At 42.6% G+C, this 18543-nt stretch overlaps 1 protein-coding gene across 6 annotated transcripts in view; it reads left to right on the forward strand.

Annotated features, from left to right (window-relative positions):
* PWWP3A (PWWP domain containing 3A, DNA repair factor) overlaps positions 1-18543 on the forward strand; it is a 283225-nt gene that overhangs the window by 70798 nt on the left and 193884 nt on the right. For 4 of the 6 annotated variants that reach the window (XM_075353023.1, XM_075353011.1, XM_075353038.1 and 1 more), the window contains exons 3-4: positions 9515-9582; positions 17221-17291. The exons of 1 other annotated variant lie outside the window; for it this stretch is intronic. In XM_075353023.1, the coding sequence (XP_075209138.1) occupies positions 9515-9582; positions 17221-17291 (139 nt within the window). Of the gene's footprint in view, positions 1-9514; positions 9583-17220; positions 17292-18543 lie in introns of those variants that run through there. One more of the 6 variants, XM_075353054.1, reaches the window with a different exon arrangement.

Genomic DNA, 18543 nt, shown 5'->3' on the forward strand with positions numbered 1-18543 from the left:
AAATTAGAGAAGATCTGAAGCAACTAATTGACCAAAGATATGTTTGAGCCCGGGAAAAAATGCAGGGCTTTTTCTATGAGTTTGCAGACAAATGCGGGGGACCCATGGCAAGACACATCCAAGGGCACCTAACACCTACATCCCAAAGATTAGAAACACTGGAGGGAATGAAGTTCATGAATGGGGTAAAATAGCTCAGGCATTTAAAGAATATTATGAATCTCTTTACAATATCAAAGGTAAAAATGCAGATATGTCTCCGGCACGACAGCAGTTGAAAATTAATCAATATATTCACAAAACAGCGTTACCTCAGCTATCGGAGTAGACTAGTGATGAATTGGACCAACCGATAACATTAGAACAGGTAAATGAGGCAATCTCATTGGCTCCACTGAACAAATGCCCAGGCCCAGATGGGTTCTCGGCCAAATTTTATAAACTTCTGTCCCTGACCTTGGCACTCTTCCTGGTTAAAGTGTTTAATGAGGTCTCTTCAACTTGTACGTTCCCCAAACAAACATTAGAAGCACACATATCCCTTATTCCTAAAACGGGGAAGGATCCAAACTTATGCCCCAGCTATAGACCTATTTCTTTAATTAACCTGGATATAAAATTGTTTTCCAAAATTATAGCATTAAGATTAGCTACTCATTTGCCATACTTGATTCACAAAGACCAAGTAGGTTTTATTCCAACAAGAGAGGCCAGAGACAATACTATAAAAACCCTTTTGCTTATGTCTCATGTTAAATCTAAACAAATACCTTCATGCATTTTATCTATCGATGCTGAAAAAGCATTTGACCATGTGAGTTGGTCTTTTCTACAGAGCGCCCTAAAGCAGATTAATATTGGCCCGAAGCTGCTTGATAAAATAATGGCTCTATATCAGAACCCATCAGCAAGGGTTAGATGTAATGGGATGCACTCTAGCCCCTTTGGGATCGCAAATGGGACCAGACAGGGATGCCCTTGTCCCCATTACTGTACGCTATAGTGATGGAGCATTTGGCGGTAGCCTTCAGAAAAAATCCTGACATTGGGGGCATCTCTGTCGGTCAGAACAGCTATAAGTTGTCACTATACGCAGATGACTTATTATTGTATATCACAAATCCAAGAGTGTCTATGCCAGCGATCCTGAGGGAGTTCGACATGTACAGTGACGTTAGCAATTTTAAAGTTAACCTAACGAAATCTGAAATTTTAAGTATCAATTTACCATCCTCGGAACAGATTGCTCTACAAAAAGTGTTTCCTTTTAAGTGGTGGTCTACTTCAATGCAGTATCTGGGGGTACGATTGACAGCAGACCCCACACAACTCTTCCGACTGAACTACAAACCGATCCTTGACAAAATTATGACTGACATCCAAAGGTACAAAGGGGCGAAATTATCATGGTTTGGGAAGATTAATGCCATTAAGATGGCTATCCTCCGGAAGCTGCTTTATATTTTCCAGGCGGTCCCAATAAAAATATCAAACAATTTTTTTAAACAACTCAATACAGTATGTTCCAGCTTTGTCTGGGGGCAAAAGAGACCACAATTGGCACATAGATTTTTATGTAGACATAAAAGTAAAGGGGGGACGGGTCTCCCGGACTTTCAAGGCTATCACAGAGCGGCAGTATTGATAAGGATTGTAGACTGGTTCCATGGGAAAGCTGGAAAGGAGTGGGTCTTCCTTGAAAAAGACATGTCACCAGTCTCTTTAACCTCACTACCTTGGATCTCTAAAAAAACCCTGTCCAAATATCTCACTTACTGTTTTTTTAACTCGGGATGTGATAAAGATTTGGGATACTGTGAACAAAAACCAGACCTTGTCGCATGTACCAGGGCCCATGACACCATTATTCGACAATCCTGACTTTCCCCCAGGGATGAATGTGAACACATTTTTAGTGTGGCCATCGACCCATGGTGTTAGACTGGGTCAAGTTGTGTCAGCTTCCCAACCCTTTCCTACCATCTCTAACGTAAGAGATAACTTCCCGGACCAACCAGTACCTTGGTTTGCATACCTCCAATTACAGTCATTTGTGGCTGCCCTTCAGATGAGGGGGCTGACAAGTGCCAAATTAACCCAATTTGACTCTCTTTTGCTCCAGGACTCCAGGACTACTCCTAAACACACCATATCTCAGGTGTATTCAATTCTTAGGGGTACTTTGCACACTACGACATCGCAGGTGCGATGTCTGTGGGGTCATGTCGAAAGTGACGCACTTCCTGCGTCGCTCTCAACATCGTAGTGTGTAAAGCCTAGATGATACGATTAACGAGCGCAAAAGTGTCGTAATCGTATCATCGGTGTAGCGTCGGCAAAAACCATAATTACCTTGCTGCGACGGTCCGATGTTGTTCCTCGTTCCTGCGGCAGCACACATCGCTGTGTGTGAAGCCACAGGAGCGAGGAACATCTCCTACCTGCTTCACCGAGGCTCCTGTCGGCTATGTGGAAGGAAGGAGGTGGGCGGGATGTTTACGTCCCGCTCATCTCCGCCGCTCCGCTTCTATTGGCCGCCTGCCGTGTGACGTCGCTATGACACCGCATGGCCCGCCCCCTTAATAAGGAGGCGCGTCGCAGGGCAAGGTGAGTGCATGTGAAGCTGGCGTAGCGATAATTTTCACTACGCCAGCTATCACCACATATCGCTGCTGTGACAGGGGCGGGGACTATTGCACTCTGCATCGCAGCATCGGCTTGCGATGTCATAGTGTGCAAAGTACCCCTTACTGAACACCAGAATGATGATGAGCCTTGGTTTAAAAAAGAATGGGAAAGGGAACTGGGAGAGGTAATACCAAGGGATCAGTGGGAGAGAGCCTTCTTTTGTGCACACAAACTCCCGATGGCGTGTAAAGCACAGGAACAGAACTATAAAATAATTACTAGATGGTACAAATGCCCAGAAACTTTACACAAAATCTACCCTTCGATTTCGGAAGTGTGTTGGAGATGCGATGCGGCCCCTGGCAGTATGCTACATATCTGGTGGGAATGTCAGCCAATACAGCAATTGTGGTCCAAGATTCTGGAGGTCTATGCTCAGGTTTCGGGAGTGAAGGTTCACAAAACCCCCCAGTTATGCTTGTTATCTATGATCCCAGGCTCAGTTAGGACAATTAATCAAGGTCTTTTAAAACATTGCGTTACTGCAGCTCACACTATTATCCCCAGAAAATGGAGATCATCTGTTGCCCAAACTCTGAAGGATTGGGTGACAGAAATGGACGCCTTGAGTAGAATGGAACGGCTCACTTCCTACAATCAATTGTACATGGATAGATATTATTTGGTTTGGCAAAGCTGGATTATGTTCCGAGATTCACCTGATCTCCAGAGGTGGATCTAGATTTACCTACCATAAAGAGGTTGGTCACCTTGGAATGGTCTAAATGACATAATACGAGGTACATAAGTTCTCCTATCCCCCCACAAGCCCTCCCTTAATCTGTCATTGTTTGTCTGTATGTTCCCCTGTCGTTGTCGTCTTTCTCTTAGTCTCTTTTCTTTCTCTGACTTTCCATTTTTCTCTTAGGCTATGTGCGCACTAGAAAAGTGATTTTTCTCAAGAAAATTTCTTGAGAAACTTCTGGGAGTTGAAGATTACCGCACCTGCGGTAAAAATACACACCAAAACCGCGGGAAAAACGCATGCGTTTTTGCCACGATTTTTGCCGCGGTTTTGCCGCGGTTTTTCCGCAGGTTGGTCCCTGCGTTTTTTTTATGCTGAACTGCAATAAATAATATAGATAATAGATGATAGATAGACAGATAATGGATAGAGGGAAAGATGGATAGATGAATAGATAGATGAGAAAGACCTATATAATGTCCCACCCCCCTCCATATTCTAAGCTTTAGTGTCTTTCATGTGGCACTAAAGGGTGCCTAGCCTTGTATTTAGCCAAAAAAAAAATAAAAAAAAAATGACGTGAGGTCCCCCCATCTTTTGTAGCCAGCTAGGGTAAAGCAGACGGCTGCAGCCTGCAGACCACAGCTGGCAGCTTCACCTTGGCTGGTAATCCAAAACAGAGGGCACCCCACGCTGTTATTTTACATTAAATAAATAATTTATAACAAAAAACGTGGGGTCCCCCCCAAATTGGATCACCAGCCAAGGTAAAGCGGATAGCTGGGGTCTGATATTCTCAGACTAGGGAGGTCCACTGTTATTGGACACTCCCCAGCCTAAAAATAGCAGGCTGCAGCCGCCCCAGAAGTGGTGCATCCATTAGACGTGCCAATCCTGGCGCTTCGCCCCAACTCATCCCGTTGCCCTGGTGCGGTGGCAAACAGGGTAATATATGGGGTTGATGCCAGATGTGTAATGTCACCTGGCATCAAGCCCGGGGGTTAGTGATGTCACGCGTCTATCAGATACCGGACATCACCAACCCAGTCAGTAAGAAATAAAAAATAGACAACAAAAAAAGTTTTATTTGAAAAAACACTCCCCACATTCCCTCTTTCACCAATTTATTGACAAGAACAATCAAATCCGGGTCCGGCGTAATCCAATAAGGGGGTCCCACGGCGATCCATACCATAGTCACTGTCCCAATCAATGAAGAACAGAATGTTCCTCATTGGCTGGGAGAGCAATGCAGTGACTTGAGCTAACATCAATAGGTCAGCCCAGGTCACTGCAGGGGATGACTAGCGCTGCTGTCAGGAGGTTAGATGAGATCATTACCTGCAGTGACGATCTCTTGCAGTCCTGCCATCAGCGCTGTCACTGCCTTCTATGCCCGCCGCGTTCTCAGCAGTATCGCGAGAGCCCGTGACGTCACCGCTAGTGACAGTCTCGGGCCGCAGGCATAGACGGCAGTGACAGCGGTGACGTCAGGAGGCAGGAGATTGTCACAGCAGGTAATAATCTCATCTCACCTCCTGACAGCAGCGCCCGTCATCCCCGCGGCTGCACGCACTACAGGGTGACAGACTGCTGACACTGCGGGCAGACACTGACACTGCTGTGCTGGCAGCCGCGGGGCCGGAACGGGACACAGACTGCACGGGCACCTGGAGGTTAATTAATAATTTTTTTTTTTTTTATAATAATTATTTATTCATTTATATAGCGCTATTAATTCCACAGTGCTTTACATACATTGACAACACTGTCCCCATTGGGGCTCACAATCTAAATTCCCTATCTGTATGTTTTTGGAGTGTGGGAGGAAACCGGAGTACCCGGAGGAAACCCACGCAAACACAGGGAGAACAAACAAACTCCTTGCAGATGGTGTCCTGAGTGGAACTAGAACCCAGGACCCCAGCGCTGCAAGGCTGCAGTGCTAACCACTGAGCCACCGTGCCGCCCGTCACACGGAAGTGCTTCTGTACGGCGTCCAGGGAGTGTGACGTCTGTGTTTACTCTGCTCCGCTTCCTCTTCTGTCGTAATGACATCACTTACTGCAAAACCGCAGGCAGCGATGAACATTACCGCAGGTAAATCGCGGCTATACCGGGGGTATACCGCACATCATTTGCTACCTGCGGTATACCTCCGGTACTTTGCGATTACATTAAAGTGAATGGAGTGAAATACCGGGGGTATACCGCAGGTACCTGCGGAAAAGAAGTGACATGCACATTTTCTCAAGAAATTTTCTCAAGAAAATCTTCAAAAAGAATTTTCTTGAGAAAAAAACGCAGTGTGCGCACAGCTATTTTTTTTTTTTCCCATAGGTTTTACTGGGAAATGTCTGCAGAAAGATCACAAGCATTTCTCAAGAAATTTCCGCAGCAAAACCGCGGGTAAAAACGCCTAGTGCGCACAGGGCCTTAATCTTGTTTTCCTTTTTTTTTTCTCTCTGATATGGTCTTGATGTAAGGACTCTGTTATGGGTTTATTAATATAGCATAAGGATTGTGTTTTACACATGTTGTACTTGATGGATTATCACAGGCTCAATATCCTTTTGGGTATGATATTCAATGAGACTATTTACAATTGTTCTTTCATACATGTGTTGATTCACATTCTGATGTAACTTGCATTTCAATTTTCAATAAAAATTTGTTTAAGAAAAAAAAAAAATATACACACATTTGGTATCGCCACATTCAACAATGACCAATCTATCAAAATATAAAATCAATTATTCTGAGCGGTAAACAGCATAGCGGCAACAAAAAAAAATCCAAACTCCAAATTTATGTTTTTTGGTCGCCACAAACAGGCGCTCAAAATGTATCTGTGTAAAATTGGTACTGTAAAAAACGTCAGCTCGAGACGCAAAAAATAAGCAGTCACTGAGCCATAAATCCTGAAAAATGAGAACGCTTCGGGTTGCGGAAAATGGTGCAAAACGTGCTCCACTTTTTTTGGACAAAGTTCTGTGGTTTTTTTTTTTTTTACCCCTCAGATAAAAGTAAACCTATACATGTTTGGTGTCTACAAACTCACACCGACCTCAAGCATCACATCGACACATCAGTTTTACCATATAGTAAACACAGTGAATATAATATCTCAAAAAACATCACGCAATTACACTTTTTGCAATTTTTCCGCACTTGGAAATTTTTTGCCGTATTCCAGTGCACTATGTAGTAAAACTTTCATTTAAAAGTACAATTCGTCCTGCAAAAAACAAGCCGTCAAATGGCAAGATTGACAGAAAAATAAAAAAGTTACGGCTCTCGGAAGAAGAGCAAAATGGAAAATTGGCCGGGGAGAAGGCATTAAAGGAAATCTATCACCAGGTTTTGCCACCTAATCTGAATGCAGTTAAATGTAGGGGCAGAGATCCTGCTTCCAACGGGGTGTCACTTACTGGGCTGCGTAGTGTAGTTTTGATAATCTGCTACTGATTAATCAGTGATTTTTATCATTAGATGACTGCTTGGCATGCTGCAGGTAGTCCAGCATATTCATGAACTCTGCATACAGTTGGGAAAAAAGTGGTCAGTCACAAATTGTGCAATTTCTCCCACCTGAAAAGATGAGAGGCCTGTAATTGACATCATATGTAGACCACAACTATGAGAGACAAAATGAGAAAAATCCAGAAAATCACTGCGTCTGATTTGGCAAGATTTTATTTGCAAATTATGGTGGAAAATATATACAGTGGAACCTTGGATTACGAGCATATTGGTTCCAGGAATGTGTTCTTAAACCGAGTTACTCTTATATCAAAGCAAATTTTCCCTTAGGAAATAATTGAAACACAGACAATTAGTTCCACAACCCAGATATATTTTCTGCATTTACACAAACTAATTACAGTAATACAAAATAATGTACTGTATTCATAAAATTATTACAGTACAGTAATACAAACTACTGTACAGAACAGTTCCAATAGAAATGTCAACCCGTCTCCCAAAAAACAAGACCTTACATGGATGGCTCTCCAAACACAACATGATGTCCACTATCTATACCAAACAATTGTGCTCTTTAAAATTCAAATGAAAATGGTGCTCCTTCCCTTCCGAGCCCTGCCGTGCACCCAAACTATAAAATTCCACCACATATGATGTATCTGCGTACTCAGGAGTAATTGCACAATAAATTTTAGGATGCATTTTTTTCTTGATACCCTTGTGAAAAAAAGCTACCTGGTTGAAGTAACAATGTTGTGGTAAAAATGTGTTTGTGTGTTTTGTTTTTTTTTATTTTCATGGCTTAACATTATAAACTTTTGTAAAGCACCTGGCGGTTCAAGGTGCCTACCAAACAGAACAAGATAGGAAGGTCACACAATTTAGAAGCGCACATCAAGAGAATAACAATAATAAAGTGAGAATACCACAAGATAAAATCAATTAAAAACCAGAAAAATACAAAACAACCTCCATAGATGTATAATAATGGCTCCTGGGATGGTCCATTAGCAGTATAAACTATAACACAATCACACTATCATCATCAGGTATCATACAAAGCGATTTGGACAAGTGAAGAACTTGGTTATACAGCATATCAACAATTGCAAGCAGATACTGAGACATCAATTAACAATATACGTCATGAGATGGTGAAAAATAAGATATCACAAAGGGTCATGATGTCTGATAGTAGAAAATTATATTTTGATTATTTCCCACACAATATAGAACTGTGATTGCTAATGAAACCAGATTATGGCATCAAATACTCATGAAACTAATGCTGGCAACTGCATGTGAAATAATTCACATAATAGAAAGGATATAATAGCCCTGAATTAGTTATAATTGCTGTATCAATAGCAGTAGACACATGTTTATAAAAATGCATGTAACAATTTAACAGCAGAGTACCAAATGAGCATTTGTCCACAATATTGAATAGCCCTAACAATTTATCAATAGAAAATTGCATGTATTATCATAACTAAAGAAAGAGGAATGCAGTTATAAATTCCTGTATCAATCACAATGAGTGTATGTTGTTACATGGAATATCTACCCCCAGAGTAATAATGACTGGACTGATTTTTTCCAGAAAAAGAACTGCATAATTGCCAAATTGGTCCAAAGTAAGGATAGAGCAGTCCAATAGCAGCTGATAAGGTTGTATAAGAACCATGCATGGTAAAAACGGAACCGGGGGGAGAAAATAATATGCCAGCCAGGAGCAATGAAAGAGCAAGGTTTGCTAGAATGAAAAGAGAGGCCGTGAGAGAGCCCCATGCACTACACTGCAGAGCAGCTTCATCAGGGGACGTGATGTCTATATATACCGTACACATACTATCTAGAAACCAATTACCCAATTAGTGTCCTAGCAGTGATTCAAACAAACACAGGTGTATAGGAAGCGATAGCCATATGTGGAGGTATGGGAGTGCCAATATTCTTAATGGAGGAACAATGCCCTTAATCCATTTGCGCGTGCGTGTGCCTTCATACAGCGACCGCCATGCAGAAGTAAAAGAGAAGCACCACCCCCATGAAGAGGAAGCAGTGTCATAGGCATTGCTCCTACATTAAGAATATTGGCACTCCCATACCTCCACATATGGATATCGCTTCCCATACACCTGTGTTTGTTTGAATCACTGCTAGGACACTAATGATGAAGGCAAAAACTGGCTGTGACATGAAAGGGTTAAAGGGAATCTGGCACCAGGTTTTTGCTATCGGAAAGCAACATACTATAAGAAAAGACCCTGATTCTAGCGATATATCACTTAGTATACTGAGTGCAGCAGTTGTGGCACAATCAGAGCTTTTCAGGTGTAGCAGAGCTCAGTTTGCCCACACCACAGCTTTGTGTGTATATTGACAGCCACTCATCAGTGCTGCGAGCAGTGTTGGACCAGGAGGCATGTGAGACCTAGTCAGATAGTAATAATCTCCTGCTGATAAAACACTCATTGTATTGAAACAATAGCACACAGTTTAATAAATTACATCTCTGAAATGGGTGTCTCAGCCTCTACCTCATGCTACCCTCAGATTACATAGCAAAAACCTACTGACAGATTCCCTTTAAAGTGAATATTTAAGTCATGTAAAGGTGACATTTTAACAGGATCTTTTCTTCTTATGCAGGTATTGTCTCATCGATATATGTCCAACAAATGCAGGCTCAGTGTTGAGCTATTTGTCGTGAAGAAACAGTTGAGTAAATCTCAAATTTTAATACATTTATTTTTGTTTAATTTTACTGTTATTTCTCACAGTACTATATAAAAAACCTTTGCTCTGCTCATCGTCTGGGCTTTGAGTACCCAGTACCGACTTTCATGTTCTAAAACCTGGGATTAAAAATTGCTCCTCAGCAGTGATGCTCCTTATTTGAAAAGCCATTTTGTATCATACGCTAGGCAGCAATTGAGAGAATTTTATATGGTGCAAGATCATAACAAGTCTAAAGGGCAGATGAATTCAAATATATGCACAGAGAAAACAGCGTATATAATCTGAGAATCTATCACAGCCGTTTATGCTACTGTAGTTGATAAATTTGGTGCATCTTTAGATACTTTTGTATAACTTTACACCCCGTCAGGCTATATGCACACGCTGCAGTTTTTTCTGCACACAAACTGCACCTTGTCACAGAGAGCCTGGAATTATAAAAAAAACCCGCTTGTAATGATGCTGTGTTTTTACCACGATTTTGCCGCATTTTTGTTAATGCGGTTTTTTTTTAAAGGAGAAACAAAATAGGATAGGATAATTGATAGCTAGAATAGATGGATAGATAGAAAAAATAGATAGGAAGAATAGATAGATAATAGAGAATGGATGGATAGATAATAGAACACGTAGAATAGATAGAAAGAAATAACAGAATACCTTGATAGAGCAATAGCTAGCTTGGCCAGCTATTTTTTTTTAGTTTGTTTTTTGGGGGGGATAAAAAAAAATTACGTAGGGTCCCCCTCCATTGTTCATATTCAGCACAGGAACAGCTGCAGGCTGCAACCCTTGGGTGTGTTCTGTACCTTGGCTGGTTATGAGAAATAGAGGGGATTCCACTTTTTTTTCAATTATTTAATTTATTTAAAATAAATGACGTGGGGTCCCCACCTATTTCTCTATAACCAGCCAAGGTACAGCAGACAACTGGAAGCTGATATTAATTGGGTTGGAAGGGCCATCGATATTTGGCCCTTTCCAGTTTAACTATAGCAGCCCACAGCCCCGCAGAAGTGGTGCATCCATAAGATGTGCTAATTCTGGAGCTGGACCCAGGTCTTCCTGATTTCCTTGGTGTAATAAGGGGTTACTGGCAACCCATAGTTGCCACTAAGCCCTAGGTTAGTCATGTCAGGTGTCTGAAACACCCCACATTACTAATCTGTAAGTGAAAGTAAATAACCACAAATAGCCAAAAAATTCTATATTTGAAATAAAATAAAATGCCATTCTCTTTCACCACTTAACCCCCAAACACCCTTTTAGGTCCAAAGTGATCCACACGAGATCCCACGTCGATTCATTTCTGCAACATCTCTGTCCTATCATAGAGCATGACTGACAGCTGTGAGTGCAGTCAGAGCCGCAGTGATCAGAATGAACTCTGGTGAACCCCTGATGTCACAGCTGTGGGCCCCGCAGTACGGTGTGTGTCATAGCAGTGACGTCACAGGTTCACCGCTGTGAGGTTCAGGCCACTACTAAAGTGAGCCGCACCATCAGCGGTGCTGTCACTCACGTGAGTCTTCCACCTGCGTCTCACTTTAGTCGCGGCCTGATTTGCGGTCACAGGTAGAGGAATCCAGCTGTGACCGCAAATCACCTGAATGGTGACTGCAGCGCTGAACGCGCAGCTCACGTCAGTTACTCGGGTGGTTTGCTGTCACAGGTGGAGGAGTCCAGCTGTGGCAGCGGCTAACCTGAGTGACGTCACCGCTGATATTGTGACTCACTTCAGTAGCTGCGTGGAGCTCACACCATGCAGTCTTGTTCTATGGCGCTTGCTGTGAGCGTCAGTTGCAGCAGTGCTGGAAGCGTTGTGAGATCTCGGGTGGATTACGTCGGACCTGGAGGGTTGTTTGGGGTGTTAATAAAGTGGTGAAAGAGGGGGCTTTTTTGTCTTTTATTTCAAATTAAAGGATAGTTTGGGTGTATGGGGTTTATTTACTTTCACTTACAGATTAGTGATGAGGGGGTGTCTCATAGACGCCTGCCATCTCTAATCTATGACTTAGGGGCAGCTATGGGTTGTTATTAACTCGTTATTTTCTCAAATGCCACCGAATCAGGGCAATCGGGATGAGCCGGGTAAAGTCCTGGGACTGTTGCATCTAATGGATGTGGCAATTTCAGGCGGCTCCTGGCTGATATTTTTAGGCTCGGGGGCTCCCAATAACGTGGGTCTCCCCATCCTGAGAATACCAGTCATCAGCTGTGAGGCTTTATCTTGGCTGGGTATCAAAATTGAAGGGGGACCACATGCCGTTTTTTGTTTAATTTAATTATTGTACTGTATAATATAGACCTGCCCAACGGCAGCTGTGATTGGTTGCAGTCAGCTGTCACTCAGCATGGGGGGCACGTCTTACCGCAACCAATCACAGATGGGGGAAGTACTGAATATGTATGAGCCTAATGAGTGGGTGCAGTGAATATGTAATGAGGCTGAGCGGGTCGGGAAGAAGAATGAGAAGCTGTGGGAGCAGTGTGACAGCCGCGCCGGTGATGGGTGAGTATGAAGTGCTTGGAGAGAGAAGGAGAGATAGAGACACCGACACCCCAAAATCACTCCAGCATTGATTTTGTCATTCTGGAACTAAGTTCGTGAGCTGCGATTTTGTTGACAAAACCGCGGTTAAAACGTATGCAAAACGCAAACCATTTGTAACTATTCGTTTTGCCATTGGTTTTTCATCCCCTCATTGATTTCAATGGATGACAAAAGTTGATAAAAATGCAAAAAGAATGAACAGGCTGCTTCTTTTGTTACAAAAATTTGACAATAAAACTGCTGACAAACTGTAAGGTGCGCACAGCAAATCTGACTTCTCATAGACTTTGCTGGGAAGTCAAAAGTGAGAAAGTTCTGACAACAAAACTGCACCAAAAAAAGCGTCAAAAAACGCAGCGTGCGCATCTAGTCTTAAGGTTGGCTTACTTTTATTAAACACTGCACCCCTCAAGTTATTCCATAGTGCTTTCACAAAACTTGTTAATCCTTCACGTTTAACAAAGAGTTCACGTGTCCTGTAATCATCCATTAGAACGGATCCTGCAGAGATGGTTGAAAAAAAAATTTCTGCAAACACAACCGTTTGTCCATTTTTAAAGAAGGAATGTCTGTCAGATCCATATTTTTTTTTTTTTTTTTTTTTTTTTACATTCTAGTCTATGGAGAACAGATCCGTTGATGGATTGCTATTTAGTCATTCGTTTGCGTTGGATCCATTTTTTTGTTCCAGGATCCGTTACAAATGGAAGATAAATAGCAATCCGTTAACAGATCTGTTCTCTATATACTCCAATATTAAAAAGAGAAAACAAAAAATGGATCAAGCAGAAATCATTTTGCCAATGGATCTCTGCAGGATGCATTCTTACAAATGGTTACAGTTCATGTGAACTCAGCCTCAATTAGCCAGAATTCTGCTAGACCGGAATTAATGAAAAGCAAAATGAAGAATTCTGTTCTTTCAACTAAAATGTTGTTTAGCTTTAAATTTTATAACAAGATAAAATGCACCCAAAATGTGTAATACAATTTCTGCTGGATGCCATGTATGTGGTTGGAATCTGGGCACATAGCATGGGAGGGAAGAAGTCCTATTTTGTGTTTTGGAGGGCAAATTGGCTAGTACTGCAGTGTATTCACATCTATGGGACACAGCTCGATATTCGGTAGGGGCCACTATGCAATGTTCGGCACTTCTATCTGTATATCTGGCTGTTACTGGAGTAGTTTCCAGCTAATCATTGGGTGTGCTGGGTATTGGACCCTCACTGATCCAATATTAATGACCTAGGCCAGTCATGGCGAACCTTTTACAGGCCGAGTGCCCAAACTGTAGCCCTAAACCCAATTTTTTTTCCGAAGTGCCAACCAATCCTATCATGTAAATAATTGATTTTAACCTTACCTTTGCCATCTTCTCTTCAGCAGGGGCATCACGCTCATGCTTACCACACATTGAAGTTGAGCCCCTGCCCTTTCCAGACACAGCAGTTGGATTGATCTTTCTGGAATAAATTGCAGCATATTAGACAGAGATTATAGCCTGGAATGCAATCAGATGTCACCCTGTAATCCACATCTACATTTCAAAGTCTGAACATCTTGAAATCCCATAAAGACGTACGAGTGGCTCCCCTCCCCTTCATTGTGTAGTTATGTCCCCCTTCCTCGGCCACTTCCTGGTAAACATGTCCCCCATCCTGATATATATTTCCTACATTCTGGTATATTTGTCCCCATCATGGCCCCATCCTGGTAAATATACCTCATCCTGGTAAATGTCCTCCATCCTGGTAAATGTTACCCATTCTGGCATGTTCCCTCATGCTGGTAAATGTACCCCATCCTGACATATTGCCCATCCTTGTAAATGTTCCCCCATCATGGCATGTACCCCATTCCTGGTAAATGTCCTCCATCCTGGTAAATGTTCCCCCATCCCCGGTATGTTTCCTCCATCCTGGCATGCATGTTTCCCCCATCCTGGCATGCATGTTTCCTCCATCCTGGCATGCATGTTTCCTCCATCCTGGCATGCATGTTTCCTCCATCCTGGCATGCATGTTTCCTCCATCCTGGCATGCATGTTTCCTCCATCCTGGCATGCATGTTTCCTCCATCCTGGCATGCATGTTTCCTCCATCCTGGCATGCATGTTTCCTCCATCCTGGCATGAATGTTTCCTCCATCCTGGCATGAATGTTTCCTCCATCCTGGCATGCATGTTTTCCCCATCCTGGCATGCATGTTTCCTCCATCCTGGCATGCATGTTTCCTCCACCCTGGCATGCATGTTTCCCCACCCTGGCATGCATGTTTCCCCACCCTGGCATGCATTGTTCCCCATCCTGGCATGCATGTTTCCTCCATCCTGGCATGCATGTTTCCCCCATCCTGGCATGCATTGTTCCCCATCCTGGCATGCATGTCCCCACCCCATGCTGGCATGTGCGTTCCCCCTCACCCACCCCATGCTGGCATGTGCGTTCCCCCACCGCCACCCCACGCTGCCAAGTGCGTTCACCCCCACCCCACGCTGGCATGTGCGTTCCCCCACCCCATGCTGGCGCTGCCCCCCCATCCCCACCTTGGCACAGCCGCACACGAGTTATATATTAAAAAAAAAAAAAAAGCAACACACAACTTACCTGCACACGCTCCCCCGCTGCGCGCTGCTGGGTCTTCAGTTCCCATGCGGCCAGCAGACGGCGTCGCTCGCTGACACTCCTCCGTCTCCTAGGCAACACACCTGCAGCCTGGGGGAGGAGGAGTGTCAGAGTGGAGGAGAAATGTCTCCTCCGCTGCAACACAGATTTGATCTGCCGGCGCGACTGCACTAGCAGATCAAAGCTGCAGGGTCGGGCGACAGCACGCGTGCCAGCAGAATGGGCTCAGCGTGCCCCTGGTGGCACGCGTGCCATAGGTTCGCCATCACTGACCTAGGCAGTAGAGTGGGGAGGAGGGAGGCCAAGAGGATATTTGGTTTGGGGGGAGTGGATTTTGCTGGATTGGGGTTTGGGAGCCTTTTGGTTATTGGTAACATGGAAAACCTCTATTTTTCTATCAGCCAGTTCTGAGGGTTTGTGTTTTTTTGCAGTAGGAGTTACCGTTGTTTTTATTGGTACCATTTGGGGCACCTAACATTTTTTTAGATCGTTTTTTTAGGCTATATTCACACATCTGTGTCAATGTTACCATTTGAGAGAAACGCCACAATTTTTTTTCTCAGTCGTCATCCTCGTTGCTTTTATATTTTTTTTTCTCCTCTGTTTTGATTCACAGAAGAGTGAACTTTTTCATCTATTGACTCTTAAAGTGTAACTAGTGTTTATTTAAGTTTTAATGTCGTAATTGAATAGTACACTTGAAAATAATAAACTTTTGCAATATACATTATAAGCTTCTTTCTCCAGTCCTGATCAGTCATTCTTAAAATTTTCTATTCATGGGTAAAATTTGTAATCGTTGAAGACTGAGATAACTGATAGCAGTTGCTGACAAGTCTGTGTAGAGGATAGAAGCTAGACAAAGCTTAAGGCTATGTGCCCACGCTGCGGATTTACCGCGGATTTTGCCGCGGATTTGCCGTGAATTTGCCGCGGATTTCCCGAAAATCTGCAGCAGCGGCACTTCCAAGCCATTTCAATGGCATTTTGGAAATGCTGTGTCCATGCTGCGGATTTTTCCGCTGCGGATTTGCCGCGGATTTTGATCCGGAAAAATCTGCAGCATGTCAATTGTTTGGTGCAGATTTGGTGCGGATTTTTGGTTTTGAATGGGGGAAAAAAAAAAAAAAATCTGCATCAAAATCCGCGGTAAATCCGCGGCAAATCGCGGATTTGCCGCGAAAGTCGCGGATTTTCAGGCAGAAAAATCCGCAGGTACATTCTACCGTGGACACATAGCCTTATAGAGCCAGATATTTTTACTACTTTTCATAGTAACTTTCTGTTGTACTGATGCATGCACCTAATATATAGCCGAGGTGGGCAGGAGTTGTTTACATTGTAATTTAATATTCAGTACATGCATTATTCAAGGGATCCTGTCACTTTATTCATGTTGCCAAAACTGCCTAGCTTCACCACTGCCAGCTATAGTTTTCTCTAAAAGGCTCTTGGCGCCAGCATATGTCCCATCATCTAGTTGATGAACATGTCTCTCTCATGTGTATATACAGGAAAAGCCGCCTGGGGCCATAGGCAAAGGCCAAGCTAGACTGGTGCCACCACCCAGTAGGCTCTCCACACTATATTTTCTCTAAAATGCTGGAGCATTTCAGGGAAAGTTCTACTTTGCTGCAAGCATGCAGCCAAGATCTGATTCATGCGGCCCATGGTTTGGGCAACCTGATGGGTTCACTTTAATCCTATACAACTCTTTAGAGGCTTCATTTCTGTAATTCTCCCAGTTTTATGTAAGGTTTATTTATTGTTCATTAGTTAAGATTTGATCAATTTGCATATATTTTTATTGTCCGTTAGTCCCAAGAATCTGCAGAGGTAAATCATGCCCTCTCCACTCCATTAATTTTTATGAGCATGTTGACACTCCTGTAAGAATGAATGGAGTGGCAGCACATGATCTGCTCCATTCTCAAGGGACCCCAGCATTCAGAATGGGTGGAGGTCCCAGTGATCTGACACACCCAGCAATCGGGATATTATACCCTATCTTAGAGAAAGGGGATAACTAATCATGAGCGAGTTTCGAAATACTCGGATTCACGATACTCGTAACGACTACTATCTAATACTCGGGTATTCATAGCGTGTGCAATGCAAGTAATGGGGAATACTCGCAATGTAACGAGTAACCTGAATTCCGCACTATTCACTACTGGCATGAATAGTACAGCATTCGGGTTACTCGTTACATTGCGAGTATTCCCCATTGACTTGCATTGCACACACTATTCGGAACGAATACGCGAGTATTAGACCGCACTTGTTATGAGTATCGCAAATCCAATTGAAACTCGCTCATCATTAAGGATAAACTTTCAAACTTAAGAATGGAACTTTGATGCAATTTTGCTTGGCATGTGCTGTTGTCTTTTAATTCAGTTAAATCATTCCCATTATTTCACATTCTTTTCAAGGCTAGATGTGAATTTGACTGATACAAAACCCTTCCTGAAGGACAAACTACAGAAGATTGGTGAAATACTAGGTAAAATTTGATTGAGAAAAAAAATTGTAAAAAGCGGTTAACCAATTTCTGAAGAACAAAAGACAGTAAATGTTCTGAAAGCATGACATAGAGCAGTCATGATAGGAGTGTTTCTGAGGCTGATTGTAGCAGTCACGTGCTGGCCACAGTGATCAGAGGGACAACAATGCTGGGCTGTAAATCAGGGTCCATGTCATGTCTGAAGCTAGTAGATTCAGTAGCTCCATCGGGGCTTATGTCTGAACCCTCAGAAAATGGCACTCAGACATGTGCTGACTGGACCATTGACTAGAATAATGCAGGCATAGTGTCCTCTGCTGTACATCATAGTTGGCAATACTAAAATTGTATAATGTGTTGTTTGGTTTTTTTTCAGTTCTTAAAAAAATTCAGAGCTTTATAGTAAAAAAAATAAAATAAGGGTCACCATTTAACTGATGGCGGCAAGTTTTAATTTTAAGGGTGCCACAGCGATTTAGATATTTTTCTGTTTATGGCATTCACCGTATGAGAAAATTAATTTTAGATTTTGATATTATTTTTTTTACTTTATTTTTAATCTGGGAAAAGAGAGAGAGGATTCAAATTTATTTATTTATTTATTTTTTTCAATTTAAAGCTGGGCTTCATAGGAGAGCCAAGATTACAGCTACGGGGGCCTTAAGCAGGCTCCTGGCTAATTAGAGAAGACAGCCAGCATGGCTTGCTCACATCTATTTCATTAGCAAGCCCAAACTTATTTACAGTGGTGCTCAGCAATACAATGGCTGTCTTTGGGAATATTTAAATGGAAAGCAGATTGCGACACTCGCCCATAAAATATTTTTACATTTATTATTATTGCTTAACGACCTTCAGCTCGATCTCAGGCCATAGTGAGTTGATGGATGAATGCTCTGTAGGAAGATCGATCTTGTGCAGGCCTAAATAGGTGCACCAGGGTCTTCTTTCCGTTATCTTGATGGTGTTAAGCCATTGGGTTGGTGGTCTTCCTCTTCGCCTTGTTCCTTCTATTCTTCCGACCACGATGTGCTTCTTCAGTGATTGCTCTTTTCGTATGTCTTTTTACAAGTGCTTCTCAATAAAATAGAATGTCATCAGAAAGTTAATTTATTTCAGTAATTCAATACAAAAAGGGAAACACATATATAGAGTCATTACAAACAGTGATCTATATCAAGTGTTTATTTCTGCTAATGTTGATGATTATGGCTTACAGCCAATGAAAACCCAAAATTCATTATCTCAGAAA

Source organism: Anomaloglossus baeobatrachus, chromosome 1 (genome assembly GCF_048569485.1).
Source record: "Anomaloglossus baeobatrachus isolate aAnoBae1 chromosome 1, aAnoBae1.hap1, whole genome shotgun sequence".
Lineage (NCBI taxonomy): Eukaryota > Metazoa > Chordata > Amphibia > Anura > Aromobatidae > Anomaloglossus > Anomaloglossus baeobatrachus.